The 22894-nt window shown below is 37.5% G+C and overlaps 1 protein-coding gene across 1 annotated transcript in view; it reads right to left on the bottom strand.

Annotated features, from left to right (window-relative positions):
- LOC136876048 (ethanolaminephosphotransferase 1) overlaps positions 1-22894 on the bottom strand; it is a 261187-nt gene that overhangs the window by 64606 nt on the left and 173687 nt on the right. The window contains exon 7 of the mRNA XM_067149670.2: positions 21219-21407. Within this exon, the coding sequence (XP_067005771.1) occupies positions 21219-21407 (189 nt within the window). The remainder of the gene's footprint in view (positions 1-21218; positions 21408-22894) is intronic.

Genomic DNA, 22894 nt, shown 5'->3' with positions numbered 1-22894 from the left:
TAAATACGTTACAAGATTGTGAGCAACTGCGTGATCTCGATGAAATAAAATGTTGTATGGCTTTTAGTGCCGGGATATCCCAGGACGGGTTCGGCTCGCCAGGTGCAGGTCTTTCTATTTGACTCCCGTAGGCGACCTGCGTGTCGTGATGGGGATGAAATGATGGAGACAAGACATACACCCAGCCCCCGTGCCGTAGGAATTAACCAATTAAGGTTAAAATCCCCGACCCGGCCAGGAATCGAACCTGGGACCCTCTGAACCAAAGGCCAGTACGCTGACCGTTCAGCGATAATGTTGTGAGATGGACAGCAGGCAATGGTATGTTGATAAACGGGGTTAAAAGTGAGGTTGTGAGTTTCACAAATAGGAATAGTCCTCTCAGTTTTAATAACTGCGTTGATGGGGTGAAAGTTACTTTTGGGGATCATTGTAAATATCTAGGTGTTAATATAAGGAAAGATCTTCATTGGGGTAATCACATAAATGGTATTGAAAATAAAGGGTACAGGTCTCTGCACATGGTTATGAAGGTGTTTAGGGGATGTAGTAAGGATGTACAGGAGAGGGCATGTAAGTCCCTGGTAAGACCCCAACTAGAGTATGGTTCCAGGTATGGGACCCTCACCAGGATTACCTGATTCAACAACTGGAAAAAATCCAAAGAAAAGCAGCTCGATTTGTTCTGGATAATTTCCGACAAAATAGTAGCATTACAAAAATGTTGCAAAGTTTGGGCTGGAAAGAATTGGGAGAAAGAAGACGAGCTGCTCGACTAAGTGGTATGTCTTGATTTATAAATTTCATTAGCCGGGCTGAGTGGCTCAGACGGTTAAGGCGCTGGCCTTCTGACCCCAACTTGGCAGGTTCGATCCTGGCTCAGTCCGGTGGTATTTGAAGGTGCTCAAATACGACAGCCCCGTGTCGGTAGATTTACTGGCACGTAAAAGAACTCCTGCGGGACTAAATTCCGGCACCTCGGCGTCTCCGAAGACCTTAAAAAGTAGTTAGTGGGACGTAAAACAAATAACATTATTATTATTATAAATTTCATTTTTTCCCCGTATTGATATTCACCAATTGTCATAAAAGGAAAAGAAAAACTCCACCTGATCAATACTTTTTATTTGCATGTAATGCAGATTATCACATGTCTAAGACCGGTTTCGACCCTCTATAAGGTCATCCTCAGCTACATTAGAATCGTATTTGCATTTTCACCTTATGCCTCAAAGATCTTTATGACATACTCTATTATTTAACAATTTTTTTTAAAAAATTTAAATTTTTTTATACTCTTGCTAAAAAAATGTTACACCATAACTGAAATTGTGACAAACTAAACAAGCTTATATCTTAATATACACATGCAATTATAGCGGAATGAATTCGTCTTTAAGCTTATTGAGTGTATATGTTTACCATAGGCGTTTTGCCTATTCAGTTGAAGTAAGCTCCATTTTACAAAAGTATATTCATCTTTAAAATGAGTTTTGTTTATATTCGTGAATGTTATAGCAATAAGCTACCAGTAAAATATACTAATTAACTAGAGTTGCGTGTTGACTTCAATAAAATATTATATTACATATTCACATTAAAATATTGAAGTATGACAATGTACTTAATATTGCGTGTTGACTTCAGTAAAATTTTACATATTCACATTAAAATATTATGAAGTGTGACTAATGTACTTTGTGACACTGAAAGTCTAAAATAGCTGTTGGCATTAGTTCTTGCGTTATATTGTGTTGTTACATTGAAATACTGCACAATTTGCCTTTTACACAAAACATTAGATATTTAACACACTGTAAGATATGTTATACAGTAAAACCTCCCTATAACGGACACCTTCGGGACCGAAAAATTGTCCGATATGAAGGGGTGTCCGCCACCCGCGAGAGGTTATGAATCTGGTACCATTCAACATAAGTTGGAACACAATAACCCATGTATTGTATGTGTTAACAATTCTCGCAAATGTACCTTTAATTGTATACTGTGTACAGTAACAATATACTGCACTGTACTCACATGAGAAAGTTGTAGATGGGCTGCTGCAGCTGCGATGTACTGTATTAAACAGACAAAAACACTTCTATGGAAACCTCTATTGAGCACACTGTACACTATTACCGTTCACCATGTTAAAATTTAGAAGAACATACGAGTTTTTGAAACTTTAAATCAATATGTAGATGTAGCAATCTCTAGCACAGTACAGTTTTCCTATCTTCCAGTACAGTAAAACATTAGCACTTGAAAAAATCCTTAATGTTTGTTTGTTTTGTCCATTTCAGTTTAGCCCAATGATGTTTTCACTATCTGCTATTAAATCCTGGGTCAAATTTACACCTTTTTCATCGTTTTGTTTATAATAAAATTCTTTCAGTCGCTTAACAATGCCGAGAGCCTCACTGTACGAGGTTACTGGCCGCACATTTGTTTCCGTATTTTCTTCAAAGTCGTCATTAGCATCACCTTCACTCCCGCTTTCGTCAGAATCTTCATTTTTTTCCCCTCTGCCCTTGGATTGACTGAAGAATCGTTTTCGTGTCTCCACTCTCACACTCTGTTGGAATATCTGAATCAATTTCGATATAGGTGTTCACTTGTACACTGTAACCTGCTGCATTAATCAACTCTTGTGTTGTTTCCATGCTGTCAGGAAGTGTATCCGATTCTATTTCGGGATGTCCACCACTAGCGGGAAACCCAGCTTTCAGAAAGCAGTTACGAATTGTTGAGGCCATGACGTTTTTCCATGCATTGGTTATCCATGAAATTGCTTGGAGAACATTCAGCCCCTTTGTCAGTGTTTGAAGGGTTACTTCATTCCCGTTAAGTTCTGATACTATGTGCTTCATCACTAACTGTCTGTATAACCTTGAAGTTCTGGATCACTCCTTGGTCAAGCGGCTGAGAAACTGATGTTACATTTGGTGGGAGAAAGACGATCTTCACATTTTGGAACGTAATTGTATCCGGATGCGATGCAGCATTATCGAGGAATAATAACACTTTTCGCTCCTGGCGTATCATTTTTCTGCCCAATTGTCCTAGCCACTTTGTCATTATTTCTCTGGGCATCCATGCTTTCCTATTCGCTTTCCATTCAATGCCAAACTTCGTAACGTCCATATTTTTAAAACACCTTGGTTTTGCAGCTTTTCCTATCACAAGGGGCTCCTCCTGTTCTCCACTCATACTTGCACATAACAAGACAGTAAGACGTTCTTTCGCAACTTTTCCACCAGTACAACGATTTCCTTTGAAACACAAAGTTTTGTCGGGTAAAGCACGGAAAAATAATCCAGTTTCATCGGCATTCAAAATATGATTGAAGGTATTTTTTCTTGCCAGTTGTCAACAATCTCCATATTAACACTGGATGATTCTCCGCAAATCACTCTGAAGTTGATACATGTCGCTTTCTGAATCTTTCTAGCCAGCCATTCGAGGCTTTGAAATCTCCAATACCTAATTCTGTCGCGAATCCTAATGCTTTTGCTTGTATCATTGGTCCTGAGACAGGGACATTCTGACTTCTTATTTTACCGAACCACTCTAGCGTTGCCTTGTCAATAAGAGCTCCACTACTACTTTGAAACAGTTTAATGTGCTGTTCGTTGTCATTTAAATGCCATTCTTTCACTAGTTCCTCTTGCTTTTTCACAAATTCAGCTGCCTGTGTCTTTCCAATCTTAAGCACTTCGGACAGTTTACGCACACCACACTTCTCACGTTTATGATAGTCTATTATGCCTACCTTTTCTCTTAAAGTTAAAAACTTCCTCGGAGCCATGTTTACACACACTTATTAACATAAAATTGAACACATCAAAAGCCCACGAGTCAATGAAAAGTAACCTGACAGTGAAGGTACGAATTCCAGGGCTGTCGAGCATGTCAGATCACACAACTTCCGGAAGTGATAGCGTAGCTTAGCGTTGCCTTCGAAGAATGTGTACAGGCAGGATCAAAAGTTACGGTGTCTGTGATTCTTGGAAGTACCGGCTGTGCAAAAAGAAGCGAATACATACTGTACAGGACACGAATACAGAATTTTTAAAAAAAGAAAGTGTCCATTAGGAGAGGTTTAATTGGAGTTTCTCGTGGCTATGGTGTGTCCGTAATAAAGGGTGTCCGTATAGGAGGGGTAAATTACTCATACACGACATGGCATTTAATTACGGACCTAGAAAATCGTCCGCCAATGAGAGGTGTCCGTTAAGACAGGTTTTACTGTATATGAATGTCTTTTAAATCCAAATAGTAAGTGACAGCACTTTCTTATATAATATGGATTGATGCAAATTCAAATTACAAGCTTTAATATGCAATGCAGTGTTCTCCCCAGGACCTGTTTTTACAGACTGCCCGGCTAACATAACCTAGATGTGTGCTAGTTACATTATTTGAACACATAGTTGAGTCATTGGTTGTTTCGAATTAAAACATAAATACTGTGAAACTGTTTATTTAAGTGATAAAAATTCATTGTTGTCAGCATAATTACATTGGAGTTTAAGTGTTTTGCTTCGCTATAACGTAGCGTTGTGCGTGAGCGGCTCTTGGATCAGCGTAGAATCAAGGAGAATATGTAGAATCGCTTGCGAGCACTCGTCTCGATTCCGTATGACGTCACAAACCCACACGGCACTCCACAGCAACGGAGTGGCAAGCACGATGATACACTATTATGAACGAGCGGTAGAACAACAGAAGTTCAAAATTCTCTGTCAATATTTGAATTAATAACGATTAGAACAAATTCCATGCAATACAAATGGAAGAAATACACCGTATAATATTGGCCAGGATCATTAGAGACCATTATAAGAACGAGATGGTGATTGTGATATATTAATAGCGTTCTAAAACACAAAATTCTAACTACATTCTCTCAATATAGAAACAGATTTACGAATCAACTGGAGAGGATTATGTTGCAGCAGCATTATTAAAGTCATGCATCCCAATGTGATGCTTGGTATCAGCATCCTCCCAGTCACCTTGGTGAATTCATTAACAGTATTATACTGATAATAATAATGTTGTCTTTACGTACCAGTAACTACTTTGGACGGTTTTCGGAGACGCCTAGGTGCCGGAATTGTGTCCCGTAGGAGTTCTTTTACATGCCAGTAAATCTACCGAGGCTGACATATTTGAGCACATTCAAGTAGCCTACTACCGGACTGAGCCAGGATCGAACCTGCCAAGTTGGGGTCAGAAGGCCAGCTACACAACAGTCTGAGCCATTCGGCAGGGCAACAATATCACTAGCAGCTACACAGAAATTACTGGCATTCAGTCCTTCCATACTTAATTTCATGAAGTGGTAACCAGAATACCACACTAATAATTGAGATTATGCTAAGTTAAGATTTAACCGAGTTTGGGGATTTGTTCATTATTTTATTCTTGATTTGAAATGTATGTACTTCGCTTATATTGAACCATATCATTGTCTTGGAGTCATTAAGTGTTATTTTAAACACACTTCCTTCGTTACATTATGATTTCATTCCCGCTAGTTTCGTTGTTACAAGTAATTTTATGAACGGTCAGAGATACCGATGCGTATTCCCATGGACTTGATTCCGGCGCAGTGTCCATTTCCAGGCATAGATCTCAACTCGAGATCAACTTTCTCGACTCCACTCCATCGCTAGCTTATCACAACATTTTACCAAAAACTTCAATACAATATTATTTTGGTATTGCGCATTTGCTATGGCAGCCATTTTGACGGAAAATATCGATCTACAATCGAATATGAAACATACGAATCGACAGAGTATGTGTTAGTGTTCAGTGTCACCAACTTAGTTGTTTTCGAAGCAATGCTGTTTGTTCGGTGTTCTTTTGGTTTCTTTAACATTTACTACTGCTAACAATGGACTTCAGTTGGATTATAGTGCTGATTTAATTACATTTTAACTATTGTTGTCAGTGTTTTCCATTTGTGCTTTACTTTCTAATTCATCACGAATATTGGTATTATTTTCAATCTCTTGGCGGGAATTACCTACATGAACTGTCCATTTCATTTCTTCGTGTTTTTGACGCCAAATTCTCAAAATGAGTAGGAAATCTCGTCAAACATCTACTCTTCTAAGTTTCTTTAAGAAAGAACCTAGTAAAAGTAATAATTCAACACCAGAAGAGATTTCCGAAAAGGACATTGCTGGGGCCGGGTCATCTGGTGAAGTGGAAAGTATTCAAAATGAAAAACCACAAGTGAAACATTCTTCTAAACACCGCGTATCGGGCATCAGCAATGACTGGTTTGAGCAATTTACGTGGTTAGTTGTGAAAGAAAATGGTATGTTTTGTTCCACGTATAAAATGTTCATTACCGAGCTCGATAGCTGCATTCGCTTAAGTGAGGCCAGTATCCAGTATTCGGGAGATAGTAGGTTCGAACCCCACTGTCGGCAGTCCTGAAAATGGTTTTCCGTGGTTTTCCATTTTCACACCAGGCAAATGCTGGGGCTGTACCTTAATTAAGGCCACGGCCACTTCCTTCCCACTCCTAGTCCTTTCCTGTCCCATTGTCGCCGTAAGACCAATCTGTGTCGATGCGACGTAAAACAACTAGCAAAAAATATAAAATGTTCATTGAAGAAACCGACAAAGAAGGAAGTGACTTGGCTGACTATACCGTGTGAAAGACTTCGAAAGGAGAGTTTAGTTGAGCATGAACAAAGCAAGCTGCATACCGATTCTTGTTCAAATTTAAGTGAAAGACGTGCATTCGAAGAATGGCAAATAGAAAAATCAGTTTCTATTTTGAACAATTTACAGAGAGATGCTTTTCTCGGAACCCTAAGATCAATGTATTGGTTGGCAAGAAATGAGCTACCACACCCTACACTATACTATACTGTGAGGCTATGGGTTGTACACATCTAAAGCATCTTAATATTGGTGATAATGCTAATTATACTTCAGAAAGAATAATGCAGGAGTTACTTGATGTTATAGCTTCAGAAATTAGATGTGAAATATTAAAGAACATACATTCAGCAATTATTTCAGTGTTCTGTGTGATGAAACTACAGATATTTCTGTACTGAAGCAACTTATTGTGTACATAAAAGATGTCAACCAACTTGGAAAAGAGGTTAATGTTAGTTTTGTGTCAACCTGCAACATCATTGATAGTAAAGCTGAGACCATAACAAATTAACTGAAACCCTTGAAAATTTAGGGTTAAAAGCTTGTAATGTGGTAGGTCTAGGATCTGATGGGGCAGCTGTCATGATTGGTAAGCAAAAGGGAGTAGCAACACTGCTAAGAGAGAAAACAAATGGACTCATGGTAAACTGTCACTGCATTAACCACAGATTGGCACTTGCTAGTGCCCAGGCAGCAGCTGAAGTGCCTTATTTAGTGAAGTTTAATGACATTTTAAGACAACTCTTTTTCTTTTTTCAAAATTCCTCAGTCAGGATGGCTGGTTTAACTGAAATCCAGAATATCATGGACAGCCCTCAAATTAAACTAAAATTGGCCAGTGATACTAGATGGTTGTCTCATAACTCTGCTGTACAGTCTCTAAGAAGATCTATGGTGAGTGTTGTTGCTGCACTTGAAAGAGAGGCCACTGAAAGGAATGATATTACAGCTGAAGGCTTAAGCAAGTACATGAAGACATACAATTTCTTAGCTGCAATTATGATGCTTTCAGATATCTTACCTCTTCTGTGCACATTGTCTAGAGCTTGGCAAACGCAAGATATTGACTTGACAGAAATTGAGCCAATCTTAGAAGCCACAAAACTCAGCATCTTACAATTGAAAGAGACTCCAGGAAATCATTTCCATAGTCTGTCACCATCTTGCTGGTGAATCGTCAGACTTCCACATCACTTATTCAGATGTTGATGTTGTGACCTTCAAGACAACAATTTATAACAAGTACATAGATACTGTTAACCAACATCTAGAACACAGATTTCCGGATATGCCCATCATTTCCTGCTTTTCAAGAGTGTTTAATGCAAAAAATCAAGATCAGAATGAAGCTTCTGAGTTGCTTCTTGATTTCCACTCTAAAATTACAATAGCGCTAAACTGGAATGGTCTGTTGCATCAAAAATGTTCCAAGGAGAGTCCTACATTGGATTAAGACCTAAACAAATAATTATGAAGTTTGCAACAACATGCGAGCTTAAGGAATATTTTCCAAATTTAGCAAGACTAGCTGCTATTGGACTGTCCATACCTGTGAGCACAGCTGAATGTGAAAGGGGATTTTCGGCTTTGAAGAGAGTTAAAACCTCTTTGAGGAATTATATGAAGCAGAGCACATTCAACAATTTGATGCTGATTACACTACAGGGACCAGACTCAACAGAATTCAATTATATAACAGCTGCAGACAACTGGGCCTCAAAGAAGAATCAACATACAGTAGAACCTCGATAATTCGAAATCGGTTAATTCAAAATCCCACGTAATTCGAAGAAGCCCTCATTCCTGTAAACATGAGATACAGTACAATGTCGGCCCCATTACCGAAATTCAGACTTTTAATTCGAAACTGCCTTTACATTTTAAAACAATATTATGTTACAGAGTAATTTCAACTCGAAATTTATCCGCATCGTAATAGAACGCGTGTTCCGGAAAGTGGAGGGGTAGCTTTCCGCACTTACACTCCCTTCGGTGGGTCTACAATGCGTTTCATGATTGCCAAGTTGAATGAAATTGGAATTCTTTTGTATTCAACCTTTTAAGGAACGCCGTAATATCACGCAACAGGCAGTGTGCGGGAAAACAGAATGCGCGAACACTGGCGATACCGACAGTTGACGAAAAAGCGTGGCTCATATAATAAATTCGTAGGCACCAAACAATACTGCCATTGCCTACGAAACTGCATTGCTTTATTTTAATGAGAGCCCAAATGGTCTTATGGTTTTAAAGGAGAAAGTGCCAGCCGGGAATCGTACAAGGGTCGGGGATGAGGGTCATTGTAGTGCGTTGCAATTGCAATGCACATGGAAGCGAGAAACTTTATCCCCTCGTCATAGAAAAGTTCGATAAGCTACAATGTTTTAAGGGCGTCGCTCACTTTCCATCCCAGTACAAAGCATCTAAAAAGCAAACAGATTCAAAAAAATAATGCATTTGCACAGAGGAACCAGCATAATTTATCCTCGTCTTTGAATTGTGTGATTTTTTCTTTCGTTGCGTGAGGTTATGTTCGTCAGTGATTTATCCAAGTGCATTATTTGAACATTGTAAATGCACCTTGTTGGATACATTTCAGAAATAGTTTTTCCATGGCATTGGAAAGGTTTAAACTGTGAATCGAGGTGATTGCATGTATTAATGGGTCTTAGAATACTTTGTGACGCGGCAAGTGTTTACATTTCTGAAGTACGAGAGAAGTGCCATGGCGGGAAATCGTACAAGGATAGAGTCATAGGAAAGTTTGATTTTAAGGGCATCGGGTACTTTCTGTGTAAATACAAGGCATCTAAAATGCATATAGTATAGTACTCCAATGAATAAAGCACTTGCACATGGGAGCCAGCATAGATTTCTCCTCGTCTTTGAATCGTGCTTTTTTTTTTCTTTCTTTCTTTCTTTCTTTCTTTCGTTGCGTGAGATTATATTTGCCAGTGAGATATGCAAGTGCATTATTTGAATACTGTAAATGCACCTTTTTGGATACATTTTGGAAATAGTTCTTTTTTTATGGTATTTGAAAGGTATAAATTGTGAATCAAGGTTAACTGCATGCAGTAATGGGCCTTAGAATATTTCATAATGCGGCAAGGGTTGGTACTTCAGAATTGCGAATTGGCTGTTAATTCGAAATCACGTAATTCGAAGTCCGATTTTTTAGTCCCAACGACTTCGAATTAACAAGGTTTTACTGTATATAGTGTCATGCTAAAAGTAAATTTCAATTTTTTAATGGTAGAAAAAGATATATCTTATTTTGTCTTGTTGGTGATAACAGTGAAATTAATTTTTCAGTTTATGCTTACCTCTCTGATATTATTGAATTTTTGGGAAATTTTTTATAAATTTTTGAGAATTTTTTTAAAGAAAATTTTGAGAAATTTTTGAAAAAAACAATTTTTTTTTTTAATGTATACATCTCTATTTATAACAATTGTTGTATTTCCCTTATCGGCCTTTTAATGTGAATATGTAAAATTTTATTGAAGTCAACACGCAATTCTAGTCCATTAAGTACATTGTCATACTTCAATATTTTAATGTGAATATGTAATATAATATTTTAATTTTAAAAAAATCCCCCCCAAAAAATTTCTTAAAAACCATTATTCTTTTCAAACTAATAAGAGCATACGTAACTCAACAGATTTTTGTAACAAAACAAAGAACTTACAGTTGGAACATTATCATTCCATGGCCTCTTATGATATAACTAATATGTATCCAAATATCCCCATTGACAAAACCATAAATATAATTAGAACCAATCTCAAAACACACAGCAAGTTAAGTACTTTGGAAATCGATGAATTCAAGATGTTACTCAAATTTGCAGTCAATAACAACTTTTTTAAATTTCACGATACAATTTATCAACAAACAGGTTTACCGATGGGGTCACCCGCGTCTGGCATACTGGCGGATATATACATAGACTACTTAGAATATACTTCAATTTGCAAAACAAATGGAATATTTTTCTGGTGCAGATTTGTAGATGACATCTTCGTCATCATCGACAATAGAACAACTAACGATAATGCAATATTGGATAAAATAAACGCCATAGATACATGTATACAATTCACTAAGGAATCCGAGAATAACTGTGAACTAAATTATCCAGATCTAACGATTACTAGGCACGAAAAACATCTCACTTTCAAAATTTACCGCAAACCCACTCACACAATAAATACTATAAAAATGGATTCTATTCACCCTTACTTACTTACTCCTCGGCGCTACAGCCCTTGTAGGGTCTTGGCCTCTCTGACGATTGTAGCCTAATCTTCACGATCTTCTGCACGCCTCCTCCATCTTCTTATTCCCATCTTTCTTAAATCCTCCTCCACATCATCCAGCCTTTTCCGGTGTCTTCCTTTCCATCTTCTACCACCTGGATTTCCCTTATATATCTTCTTGACAGCCCTATTATCTGGCATTCTCTCCACGTGTCCCAACCACTTTAATCTGTTGCTTTTTATTTCGGTTACGATACTTGGATGTCCATAGAGTTCTTCCAATTCCTCGTTTTTTCCTTATTCTCCACAATTCCCCTTCCTTCACTGGGCCAAAAATCTTTCTCAGTATTTTTCTCTCCCATCTGTTCAACAGTTATTCATCTACTTTGGTCATTGTTCATGTTTCAGAGCCATAAGTTACTACTGGTCGTAATACTGTCGATAGACTGTCAACTTTAATCTTCTACCAAGGCTGCGTGATCTGAACACTTTCAATAAAGCTAAGTAAGCCCTATTGCCCGCAGCAATCCTCGCTTTTATTTCCTCTTTCATGTCATTATCTTTTGTCACCAGCACTCCTAAATACTTAAACTTTTCACATCTCTCGTAGTTAATCCCATTTAATTTTATGCACTTGTCTTCCCTTACTACGGTCCTCCTAGATGCAAACAGGTACAGTAAAACCTCGTTAATTCGAAGTCGTTGGGGCTCAAAAATCGGACTTCGAATTATGTGATTTCGAATTAACCGCCAATTCGCAATTCAGAAGTACCAACCCTTGCCGCGTTACAAAATATTCTAAGGCCCGTTACTGTATGCAGTTAACCTTGATTCACAATTTATACCTTTCAAATACCATGAAAAAAGAACTATTTCCAAAATGTATCCAAAAAGGTGCATTTACAGTATTCAAATAATGCACTTGCATATCTCACTGGCAAATATAATCTCACGCAACGAAAGAAAGAAAGAAAGAAAGAAAAAAAAATCCCAACTACAACATTAATGAAATATCTGAAAAAACTAATATTCTGTTTAATAAGATTATCCCTATCTTAAAGAATGACTATGTCAGACTAGTCAACAAACGACGTCATACGCAGGCTACAGCGCAGACAGCGAACTTCCCTGACTCCGCCCACACACGCTGAAACTTCCCCACTCATCCTTCCGCCCCTCTCACAACAGACAACACCAGAACCATTAGTACGAGATACAATACGCAACAGACAACCAAGCAACTCGCATCTCAACCACCCCACAGCAGTAAGTAGATTATTTTTTTTTTCAAAATGGCGCCCGGTAATGACGACGTAGTGTTTTATTCTCTGAGTAAATTAACCGTAAAATGTGACGAAAAGTGCGGAAAATGTCGAAAATTAGTGAAAAATGGAATGTTGTGTGATTCATGTGATTGATGGTGGCATTATAAGTGCGAAAATTGCCCTAGAGACGTAAAAACTAATGAAAATGTTGACTGGATTTGTGAGCAGTGTGTTCGGAATGTTGTTGTTGGGGAGGGCGTTGACGAAGCACCGAAAACAGTCGATGAGGAATATAAAATGGCATTAGAAATTATAAACATTCTAAAAAAGGACAATGAGACTCTTAAAGTTGAAAATCAAGAATTAAAAGAAAGACTGCGATCGCTAGAATTTGGGACTGACCATTCTTCGAGTGATATACCGGTACAAGTAACAAACTCGAGCACGTGGTGACAAGTAGTTCGTGGATGGCCGGCTAAGAAGAAATCTACAACTGAATTTCCAGAAATAAACATTAGAAATAGGTTTTCTGCCCTTAATAATTTAATCCTGGAAGAAAGTGATCGCGCGCGTGAAACCAAATCATCGCGATCCGTTGCCGTGCCGAGTTTAAAATTTAGGCCTAGAATTCAGATTCAAGACCCAGTTAGGCCTAAATCAGCGAAGGTAGCTGTGTTTGGTGATAGCCAAGGAAGGGGAATTGCGGGAGTGATTAACGACGAGAATATAGCAGCAACCGGAGAAATATATCCAGGAGCTTCTATCAGCAGTGTTGTGGAAAACGTAGAAGCAGCAACTAGGAACTTCGGGAGCGGCGATGCAGTGCTTATCATCGGTGGGACGAACGACGTAGCTCGCGACGACGCCAAGAATGTAAGATCACAACTTAAACATACACTAGGGAAGCTGACCCACACTAACGTTTTTGTAGTGAACGTGCCCCACAGGCATGATTTGAGTAGAGACTCGTGTGTGAACATTGAAGTGGACAAGGTCAATACAGATATTGTTAAAATTTGTAAACATTTTCGGAATACTCAGGTTATTGAATGCAGCAGTTTTGAGAAATACTGTTATACAAAACATGGCCTCCATCTAAACAATTCAGGTAAACGAAAGATAGCAAATATTGTTCTAGATTTTATTAATCTTAAGATATGTACTGTAAAACAGGCAACTCCCTTGAGTTATAATACTGACCAGGAAAACTAGTAGAAAGAGCCAGCTGTACTTCAAGCTGGCTCAGTCAACTAGAAAAAGAAACTCAGGATAGTAAGGAATTTCAAGTTACCCAATTGCAACAGTCAAGTTTTAGAGAGGAAGGGGGTCTGAGATTGCTCTTGGTAAACTGTCAAAGTGTAGTAAATAAACAATTAAAATTCGGTACATTGATGGAATCTTATGAGACTGATGTGGTGATAGGAGTGGAATCGTGGTTGAAAGAAGGGGTGGGTAATAGAGAAGTATTTCCAGAAGGGTACACAGTCTATCGTAGAGACCGAGGAGATAAAAAGGGAGGGGGGTGTTTATTCTGGTGAAGGAAACTTACTGTTCACATGAGTGGTTTACCGATGAAAGGGATGAAATATTAGGGATAAAATTAGTTTGTGATAATATGAAGGAGGTGGGAATTATAGGAACATACAGGCCTGGAAGAGAGGAAAGAGACATGGAAATCTTTGAAAAAATAATAGATTATACTCATAAAAACAATAATAATGATATGGTAATAATTGGGGGAGATCTAAATTTGCCTGAAGTTGAATGGAAAGGAGCTGCAAGTGAAGCCCATGAACAGAAACTGGCAAATAAGTTAATTTGGGAGGGAGGATTTACACAAGTAGCATAAGAACCGACTCGTCTCAATAACTTACTAGATGTATTCTTGGTTAAACCATGGGAAATTGTTGATAAAACTGAGGTAATTGAAGGAATAGGAGACCATAAGGCTGTAATAATGGATGTAGGACTCGTACCAAAAAGGCTTAATAAGAAGGTTACACAAGACAAGAAATTGTACAGAAAAACTAAAGTTGATGAATTTGGGACTTACCTTAAATCACAATTCAGTTGTTGGATAAGTGAAGGGAGTAACGTGGATACACTTTGGGCTAAATTTAAAGGAATTATTTGGGAAGGAGAGAAGAGATTTGTACCTGTTAAGAAGGGTAAAATGACCTCAGACCCTGTTTATTATACAAGGGAAATAACAAAATTAAAAAGAAAATGTAGAATAGTAAACAGGAAAATCAAAGAGGGTAGGGAGAGTAGAGAAACTAGAAAACAGCTAATGAGGGAACTGAATAGAGTGAAAAAGGAAGCAAAAGAGAATTATATGAATGGCATACTTCAAGAGGGTAATGACCACAAAGGGAAATGGAAAAAGCTGTATTCATATATCAGGAATCAAAAAGGAAAAGGAGTCCAAATTCCTACAATGGTGGGAGAAGGGGGTGAACACTATTTAACAGATACTGAGAAAGCAAACCTATTTAGTAGGGAATTTAGAGATTCAGTAGATGATTGTCAAGAGTTGGAAACCGAAACAGAAGATAGAGAGGGAGAGAGACAGAGGGAAACAAGAAGCTTCTCATTCACAAACGAAGATATTTTCAGAGAAATCCAACTGCTTCAGCAAGGAAAAGCTGCAGGAAGTGATCAAATTACTGGGGAGGTATTAAAGACAATGGGGTGGTACATAGTGCCTTATTTAAAATTTCTCTTTGACTATGTCATAAATAATAGTGTAATACCAAAGGAATGGAAGGAATCTATAATAATACCAATTTATAAAGGAAAGGGTGATAAAAGGAAACCAGAGAACTACAGACCAATCAGCCTGACCAGTATAGTTTGTAAAATTCTGGAGAGTTTAATATCGAAGTACATCAGAGGGATATGTGATGATAAAAATTGGTTCATGAGGAGCCAGTATGGATTTAGAAAGAAATTTTCTTGTGAGGCACAACTGGTGGGATTTCAGCAGGACATATCAGATCAGTTGGATTCAGGAGGTCAGATTGCATAGCCATAGATCTTTCCAAAGCCTTTGATAGAGTGGAACATGGAATATTATTAAAGAAATTGGAGGGAATAGGATTGGACATAAGGGTTACACGTTGGATAAAAGCATTTCTAAATTCAAGGGTTCAGAAAGTCAAAGTAGGAAATAATGTATCTCAGGAAGAGAAAGTTTGGAAGGGAATTGCACAGGGTAGTATAATCGGTCCGTTACTTTTCTTAATATACGTAAATGATTTAGGGAACAATATAACATCAAAAATAAGATTGTATGCAGATGACATAATTGTTTATAGAGAAATAAACAACACTGAGGATTGTTCAGAATTACAAAGGGACCTTGAAAGTATCCAACAATGGGTTGAAGAAAATAATATGAAGGTTAATGGAGGCAAATCAACTGTTACAACTTTTACAAACAGGAGCTTTAAAACTGAATTTGAATATACTTTGGATGAGGTAGTTATCCCAAAAGATGGCAAGTGCAAATACTTAGGTGTGAGATTTGAAAGTAATTTGCACTGGAAGGGTCATATTGATGACATTGTTGGGAAAGCATACAGATCATTACATGTCATAATGAGGCTACTTAAAGGATGCAACAAAGAATTAAAAGAAAAAAGTTACTCGAGTATGGTTCGTCCATTATTGGAATATGCAAACAGTGTTTGGGATCCTCACCAAGAATACCTAATAAAAGAAATAGATAGTGTGCAGAGGAAAGCAGCAAGATTTGTAACAGGGGATTTCAGGAGAAAGAGTAGTGTATCAGAAATGTTAAAGGAACTTGGGTGGGAAACTTTAAGTAAGAGAAGGGAGAAAACTAGACTTACAGGATTATATAGAGCCTATACAGGAGAAGAAGCATGGGGAGATATCCGTGAGAGGCTTCAGTTGGAAAATAATTATATCGGCAGGACTGACCACAAATATAAAATTAGAAGGAATTTTAGCAGAAGCGATTGGGGTAAATTTTCATTCATTGGGACGGGTGTTTACCAGGGGTAGTGTTTGATCCTTTTCCAAAATCTGTACAGATATTCAAGAAGAGAATAAACAGCAACAGAGAAAATAAATGAAGTGTTAGAGGGCATTCGACTGGTGCAGGTTATTGTAAATTAAAAAAATGTGTGTGAATAAATTAATTCCATCCCCTGGTCTAAGGAGTTTGGACAGCCAAAGTAGGGGACTGCCTGTAGGGGTGAAGTACAGTGGGGACTTCGAGGGCCCTGGGACCGCTACGGTAGCTGTGAAGGCCCTTCAGGAACTCTGAAAAGTGGTGGCAAAAGGGGCTCTGGTTAAGACGCAGCAAGTCGTTATGCTACTTAGGATCCAGAACGGGTAAAAAAAAAATAGTAAATAAATAAATGCAATGTAAATATTAATGTTATACCAGTTTTATAGTATCATTTGAAGCAATTCCACATACTGTATATCAGTTGACTATATTTGTAAGTAGTACAGGAGATATTATAATTAGAATTTTGTAAACAATATAAATTTATTAAGGATGAGCTGTGTGTTTAATAGAAAACATTGTTAGCGTAAATTGTATAATATTGTATTATAGGAAAAATTTTCTTCTCTTGTTAATGTAATATTTAGTGCTTGACAATAATGTATTTTAGTGTACCATTTGCCACCGAGGTAGACACCTCATTTGCAAATAAAGAGATTTTGATTTGATTTGATTTGATTTTGATTTAGAGTGAGAAAATTCCAGAACACAGCCACAACAGACAGGCCAGAATATGTTCAAGTCAATTAAAAAGTGGTTGAGTCATACACAAAGTGTATAAGCATTGCATATTAAAGCTTGTAATTTGAATTTGCATCAATCCATATTATATAAGAAAGTGCTGTCATTTACTATTTGGACTTAAAAGACATTCATATACAACATATCTTACAGTGTGTTAAATATCTAATGTTTTGTGTAAAAGGCAAATTGTGCAGTATTTCAATGTAACAACACAATATAACGCAAGAACTAATGCCTACAGCTATTTTAGACTTTCAGTGTCACAAAGTACATTAGTCACACTTCATAATATTTTAATGTGAATATGTAAAATTTTACTGAAGTCAACACGCAATATTAAGTACATTGTCATACTTCAATATTTTAATGTGAATATGTAATATAATATTTTATTGAAGTCAACACGCAACTCTAGTTAATTAGTATATTTTACTGGTAGCTTATTGCTATAACATTCACGAATATAAACAAAACTCATTTTAAAGATGAATATACTTTCGTAAAATGGAGCTTACTTCAACTGAATAGGCAAAACGCCTATGGTAAACATATACACTCAATAAGCTTAAAGACGAATTCATTCCGCTATAATTGCATGTGTATATTAAGATATAAGCTTGTTTAGTTTGTCACAATTTCAGTTATGGTGTAACATTTTTTTAGCAAGAGTATAAAAAAATTTAAATTTTTTTAAAAAAATTGTTAAATAATAGAGTATGTCATAAAGATCTTTGAGGCATAAGGTGAAAATGCAAATACGATTCTAATGTAGCTGAGGATGACCTTATAGAGGGTCGAAACCGGTCCTAGACATGTGATAATCTGCATTACATGCAAATAAAAAGTACTGATCAGGTGGAGTTTTTCTTTTCCTTTTATGACAATAAGTGGTATGTTCCGAGCTGTCAGCGGAAAGATTGCGTGGAACGACATTAGTAGACGGATAAGTTTGAGCGGCATCGTTAAAAGTAGGAAAGATCGCAATACGAAGATAAAGTTGGAATTCAAGAGGACAAATTGGGGCAAATATTCATTTATAGGAAGGGGAGTTAGGGATTGGAATAACTTACTAAGGGAGATGTTCAATAAATTTCCAATTTCTTTGAAATCATTTAAGAAAAGGCTAGGAAAACAACAGATAGGGAATCTGCCACCTGGGCAACTGCCCTCAATGCAGATCAGTCTTGATTGATTGATTGATTGATTGATTGATATTTTAAAAAATCAATTTTAAGCACCCTCCCCTAAACTACCATTTTATCCAGCGTGAATAAAAATCATTTATATCCTATACTGTAGCACCTTATTCCGACTTAACATACCGATTTTCATTAAATTCTGTTCACCCATTTTCTCGTGATGCCCGTACGTACATATGTACGTACGTACACATACATAGACAGACAGAAATGGAGGAAAATTAAAAAGTGCATTTCCTTGTTACTGTGGACATAACGATACAGAAATACAGTAGAAGTCCGCAACAGCGAGTACGGCATATAACAAGAACTCCGTTATAGTGGCAATATATTTCTGTCCCTTCAAAATTCCTATATTAAACTATGTGTCGTCCTTCGGTTACAGCGAGAGACCTATCACTGACGCATCCGCTATTACGAGCGATTAAGGGCGCGCGATTTTTCCGTTCCCGATATTTATGCACCCCAGCGATTATATTGCATGCGATCGATTACCTTCGGTATCGTTTCCTCCCTATGTCCACTAGCGAGTTTTCTCGTCGACATTCGAAGGCAATGTCGGAGTCGATTAGTAGTACCCATCGACTGCTGTTCCGTAAAGAAAATTCTAAATGAAAGAGGAAAATTTTGCAATAAACGCGTAAATAACGAGTCCGATAATGGTTGTTAACTCTTTAAAAGTAAGGGCTGAATAAACGGCCGCTTAATTTTAAGGCTAAATACTGCAATTTAGTAAGAATGGGATACACCTCGAGATATGGTAGAGTGCATAATTGATTTCAGAGGTTAGTTTCTATTTTCTCGCGTCTGGATAAATTACGGGAAAGCTATTATGAACATTTATAGCGAGAAGGTTATCATTTCTCTACTGGCGCTTGAAGTGTGTTTTCATCATGCGTATAATACGGATAAGTTAGGATAGGTGACGCTGTTTGAATAAGAAAACTGAAACATTGGCTACAAAATGCGATCGATCATCTTCGGTACGGTATAGTTTTCTCACTATGTGCATTTACGAGCTCTCTCGTTGACATTCGAAGGCGATGTTGGAGTCGATTAGTAATTCCCGTCGACTGCTATTCTCTAAAAAAATCGAAATGAAAGAGGATAACACATTTTCGTAATAAATGCGTAATAACGTGGCCGATAGCAGTTGTTAACTCGTTAAAAATAAAGGCTGTGGTAAACGTTCTTTTAATTTTAATGTTACATACGGAAATTAAGAATGTGACACACCTCAAGATATGGCAGAGTACATCACTGATTTCAAAGGATAGTTCATATCTTCTCGCGTCTAGTTAAATTTCGGAAAGGCTATTTACATGTAAATTTTTAGCGAGGAGGTTATCATTTTTCTACATGCGTTTCAAATATGTTTTCATGTTACATATACGGTCAAGTTAGGTGACGCCGTTTGAAGAAGAAAACTGAAGTGTTTGCCACAGAAACCTCTGAAGTGATACCGTATTTCTCTGAATCCAAGACGACGTTTTTTTTTTTTTCCTTTCAGAATCAGTAAGTTAATGGATACCACTGGCAACTACCGCGGTAACTACGCTGCTTCTTTTCACCACCGCACGTGCACGCACGCACGCACGCACAAAACTCGTTCACAATAAACGAACGCCTCTTTATCATGCATCGCTAGCCGCGACAACCGGTTGTACAGTGCCTGTGTGTAACGTCACTGGATCTCAGGAAATAGTGAAGAGAGAATGACGTTCTATTAGCCTCTAGAAAAACATTTCTCAAATCTGCAGAATTGCATCAAAACATGGGAGCCTTCGAATTCTTAGACAGGCCGGCTATTCAGTGGCAGAGTTATAACGGATCTATTGTACTTGACGCTTAGTAAAATTAAGTTTTATAGACAGCAGGAATATTTTCGTGATGGATAGTCGTATTGTAAAGATCCGAGGAAAAGGTATTGCCGGCAAATTTTCAAACAGTTCTTGTCGATGTTATAACACCACTTTTAAGTTAATGGTCATTAAACACTCGGAAATGTAAAGTAATTGTGCAGCCGCAAGAAAATAAGGCATAGGCCTAACTGAAGCCAATATTTGGCATTAGCGTGAAGACAAAGAGCTAAAAAAATCCGTACTGTACAAAAAATGCATTCAGTGGTGCGCAACAAGGACGCTTTAAAGAAGTCGAAGATGAAATTGTGAGGTATGTGCACGAAAATCGCAAGGGCGGAATGGCCATACCGTGGCGCATTAAACTCGTTCGTTGACTTTCAACGTCTGCGATTAGGCCTATATAGTACATCGCTAGGCGGCAAGCGAGACGTGCGTGCAGCGGTAGCCGGTTATATCTGACGCTGAGTAAAAGTAACAGTTTTATAGACAGCAAGAATAATTTCCTGATGGATCGTCGTATTGTAGAGCCGCATGGAATAGGTATTGCCGGCAAATTTTTAACGGGTTCTCTTTGGTATTATTATGCTAATTATAAGTTAGTGGTCGTTAAACCTGAAGAAATAAAGAATAATTTGTGCAGCCGCAAAAAAAATACGGCATGACGAAAGCCAATGTTCGACGTCTAAAAATAGTCTGAAATGCGTAGGCCTACTGTACAACAAAGGCATTCATATGATTTTACAAAATACTTTTGTGCCCGATTTTAATTTTTTGAAGGAAAAAGTGGGGTTCGTGTTGGATTCGTAGAAATACAATACTATATATTTTTCTGAATGAATTTAAACATACACTTTCACGTTGTATTGGATTTCGAAAAATAACAAGTAAGCCGTAGTGTGTATCATCTGCGGAAACACAAGTTTTGAACAAACCGATTACCGTTACATACCAAATTTTAATGTGTATGGTTTTTTCCTGACTTTTATACAAAAATCGGATATAACGACAATCCGCTATAGCGAGTAAATTTCTTGCCATTGTGAATTCTCGCTATAACGGACTTCTACTGTACCATTATTTTTGAATTCTGAGCAATGTACAGACAAAACTCTTATTATATATATATATATATATATAAATACTGTATTTACCACACATGTTCCGTAGTGAATGTGAGCCACTGTTGCAAAAGCCGTAAGTGTGTATAACAGAATGAGCTCAAAGGATGGGCCTGAAGACGGCACGGACAGTGCTAGAAAGATCATCACTGCAGCCGGAGCTATGAGCCAGTTCATTATCTCACAACGAGTAGAAGACATCTGCGATACAATGAGTCGACACTGCAAACAGAAATAGTAACAAAAATGTGTTTTTAAATACCCACAATTAGAGTAATAATATTACACACAATAAGTCTCATGATAATTCCATACAGACTTACAAATTATGAATACTAACTCTTACAAGAAATTTGTATATGTCCACTTTTCAAGACAATCTGAAACACTTTGCACTATAATTCAACAATAATGAATACAGTGATGTTGAAGCATTTTTATCTACCAGTACATATTTCGCTCCTCACTGGACCATACTCGCAGAGCTCGAAACAGCTTGATGAGCTTTCATTATGCCTGTGAAAGCCAGAATGTTGGAAGGGAGGAGTTTGTCCATCTTCTCTATGTCCTTAGGTTCTACCACAAACAGTTTGACTGTGTGAACTTCCTTAGATAGTACTTCCATTAGCTTCTCAAAATTGTGAACATCAGAACCATGTCCTACTATTCTGTTCACGATTCTTTTCAACACTGCGCCAATTCCATCAGGAGCCCCATTACCATGATCACTTTCAGAGTAATTCCGAACAAGTTTCTTCATGCAAAATGTGGAAAGGTAGTTCAGCATGAAATAAAGCATCTTTTTACTTCGATATAGAGTAGCAGGGCTGTCGCTGAGAACATTAATTGTATTCACTTCGCCTATGAAGCTTTCAGCATATCTAATTATTTTTGCGAAATGTGCGCATACGAATCATGTTACATGTAACTATTCTCAATTTGTATGCAAATTACGAATCATGTCTCAGCAAGGTTGAGAGTGAACAAAATGACAGCACCTTTGCCTCACCCAAAATGTCTTTATAGTACACGACTCCAGTATGTAACGTAACACGCTCCCGGGAACCTCCAAAATGCATACCTTGAATTTATTTGGAATGTTTACAATCATAGTTTTCGCTGAAGTCAACAAGGATGAGGATCTCACCATTATGGAAAGTCTTTTTCTTCTTAGAAAAATGAAAATCCACAGCCGTTTCCAATCATCTGACCGGGTCAGGAATGGAATGAATGAATGATGCCCCCATCTAGCAGCGAGGATAGGAATTGTGCCGGCTGCCGAAGCCTGTCACACTCCTCTGGGTAATGATTAATGAATGACAGATGAAATGAAATGATATTGAAGTGTTGCTGGAATGAAATACGACAGAGAAAACCGGAGTATCTGGAGAAAAACCTGTAGAGACTAATAATATATTGGTGTAAAATGTTGCATACATGCTTGGAGTTAATTCAAGGAGATTATTCACAAGATATTTTGTTGATATCAACACAGCTTCTCTGACAACTTTTACAACTTTCTCTTTTCCTTTTTCAGTTAAGGTGAACATTTTCCTCGTCCACTGATTGATATGTTCTGTTTTATTTTCAAACTTTACCCTGGATATATATGATTCACAAGCATTCTTCTTTAGTTCATGGAGTATCCCTACAGCAAAGTGATTTTACCATTTCATTACGATCTTAATAAATAGTAATTACACCGGTAC

The sequence above is a fragment of the Anabrus simplex genome, chromosome 6 (assembly GCF_040414725.1).
Source record: "Anabrus simplex isolate iqAnaSimp1 chromosome 6, ASM4041472v1, whole genome shotgun sequence".
NCBI classification, from domain to species: Eukaryota; Metazoa; Arthropoda; class Insecta; order Orthoptera; family Tettigoniidae; genus Anabrus; species Anabrus simplex.
Note: the sequence above shows the minus strand (reverse complement) of the source record. Positions and strands in the feature narration are given on the sequence as shown.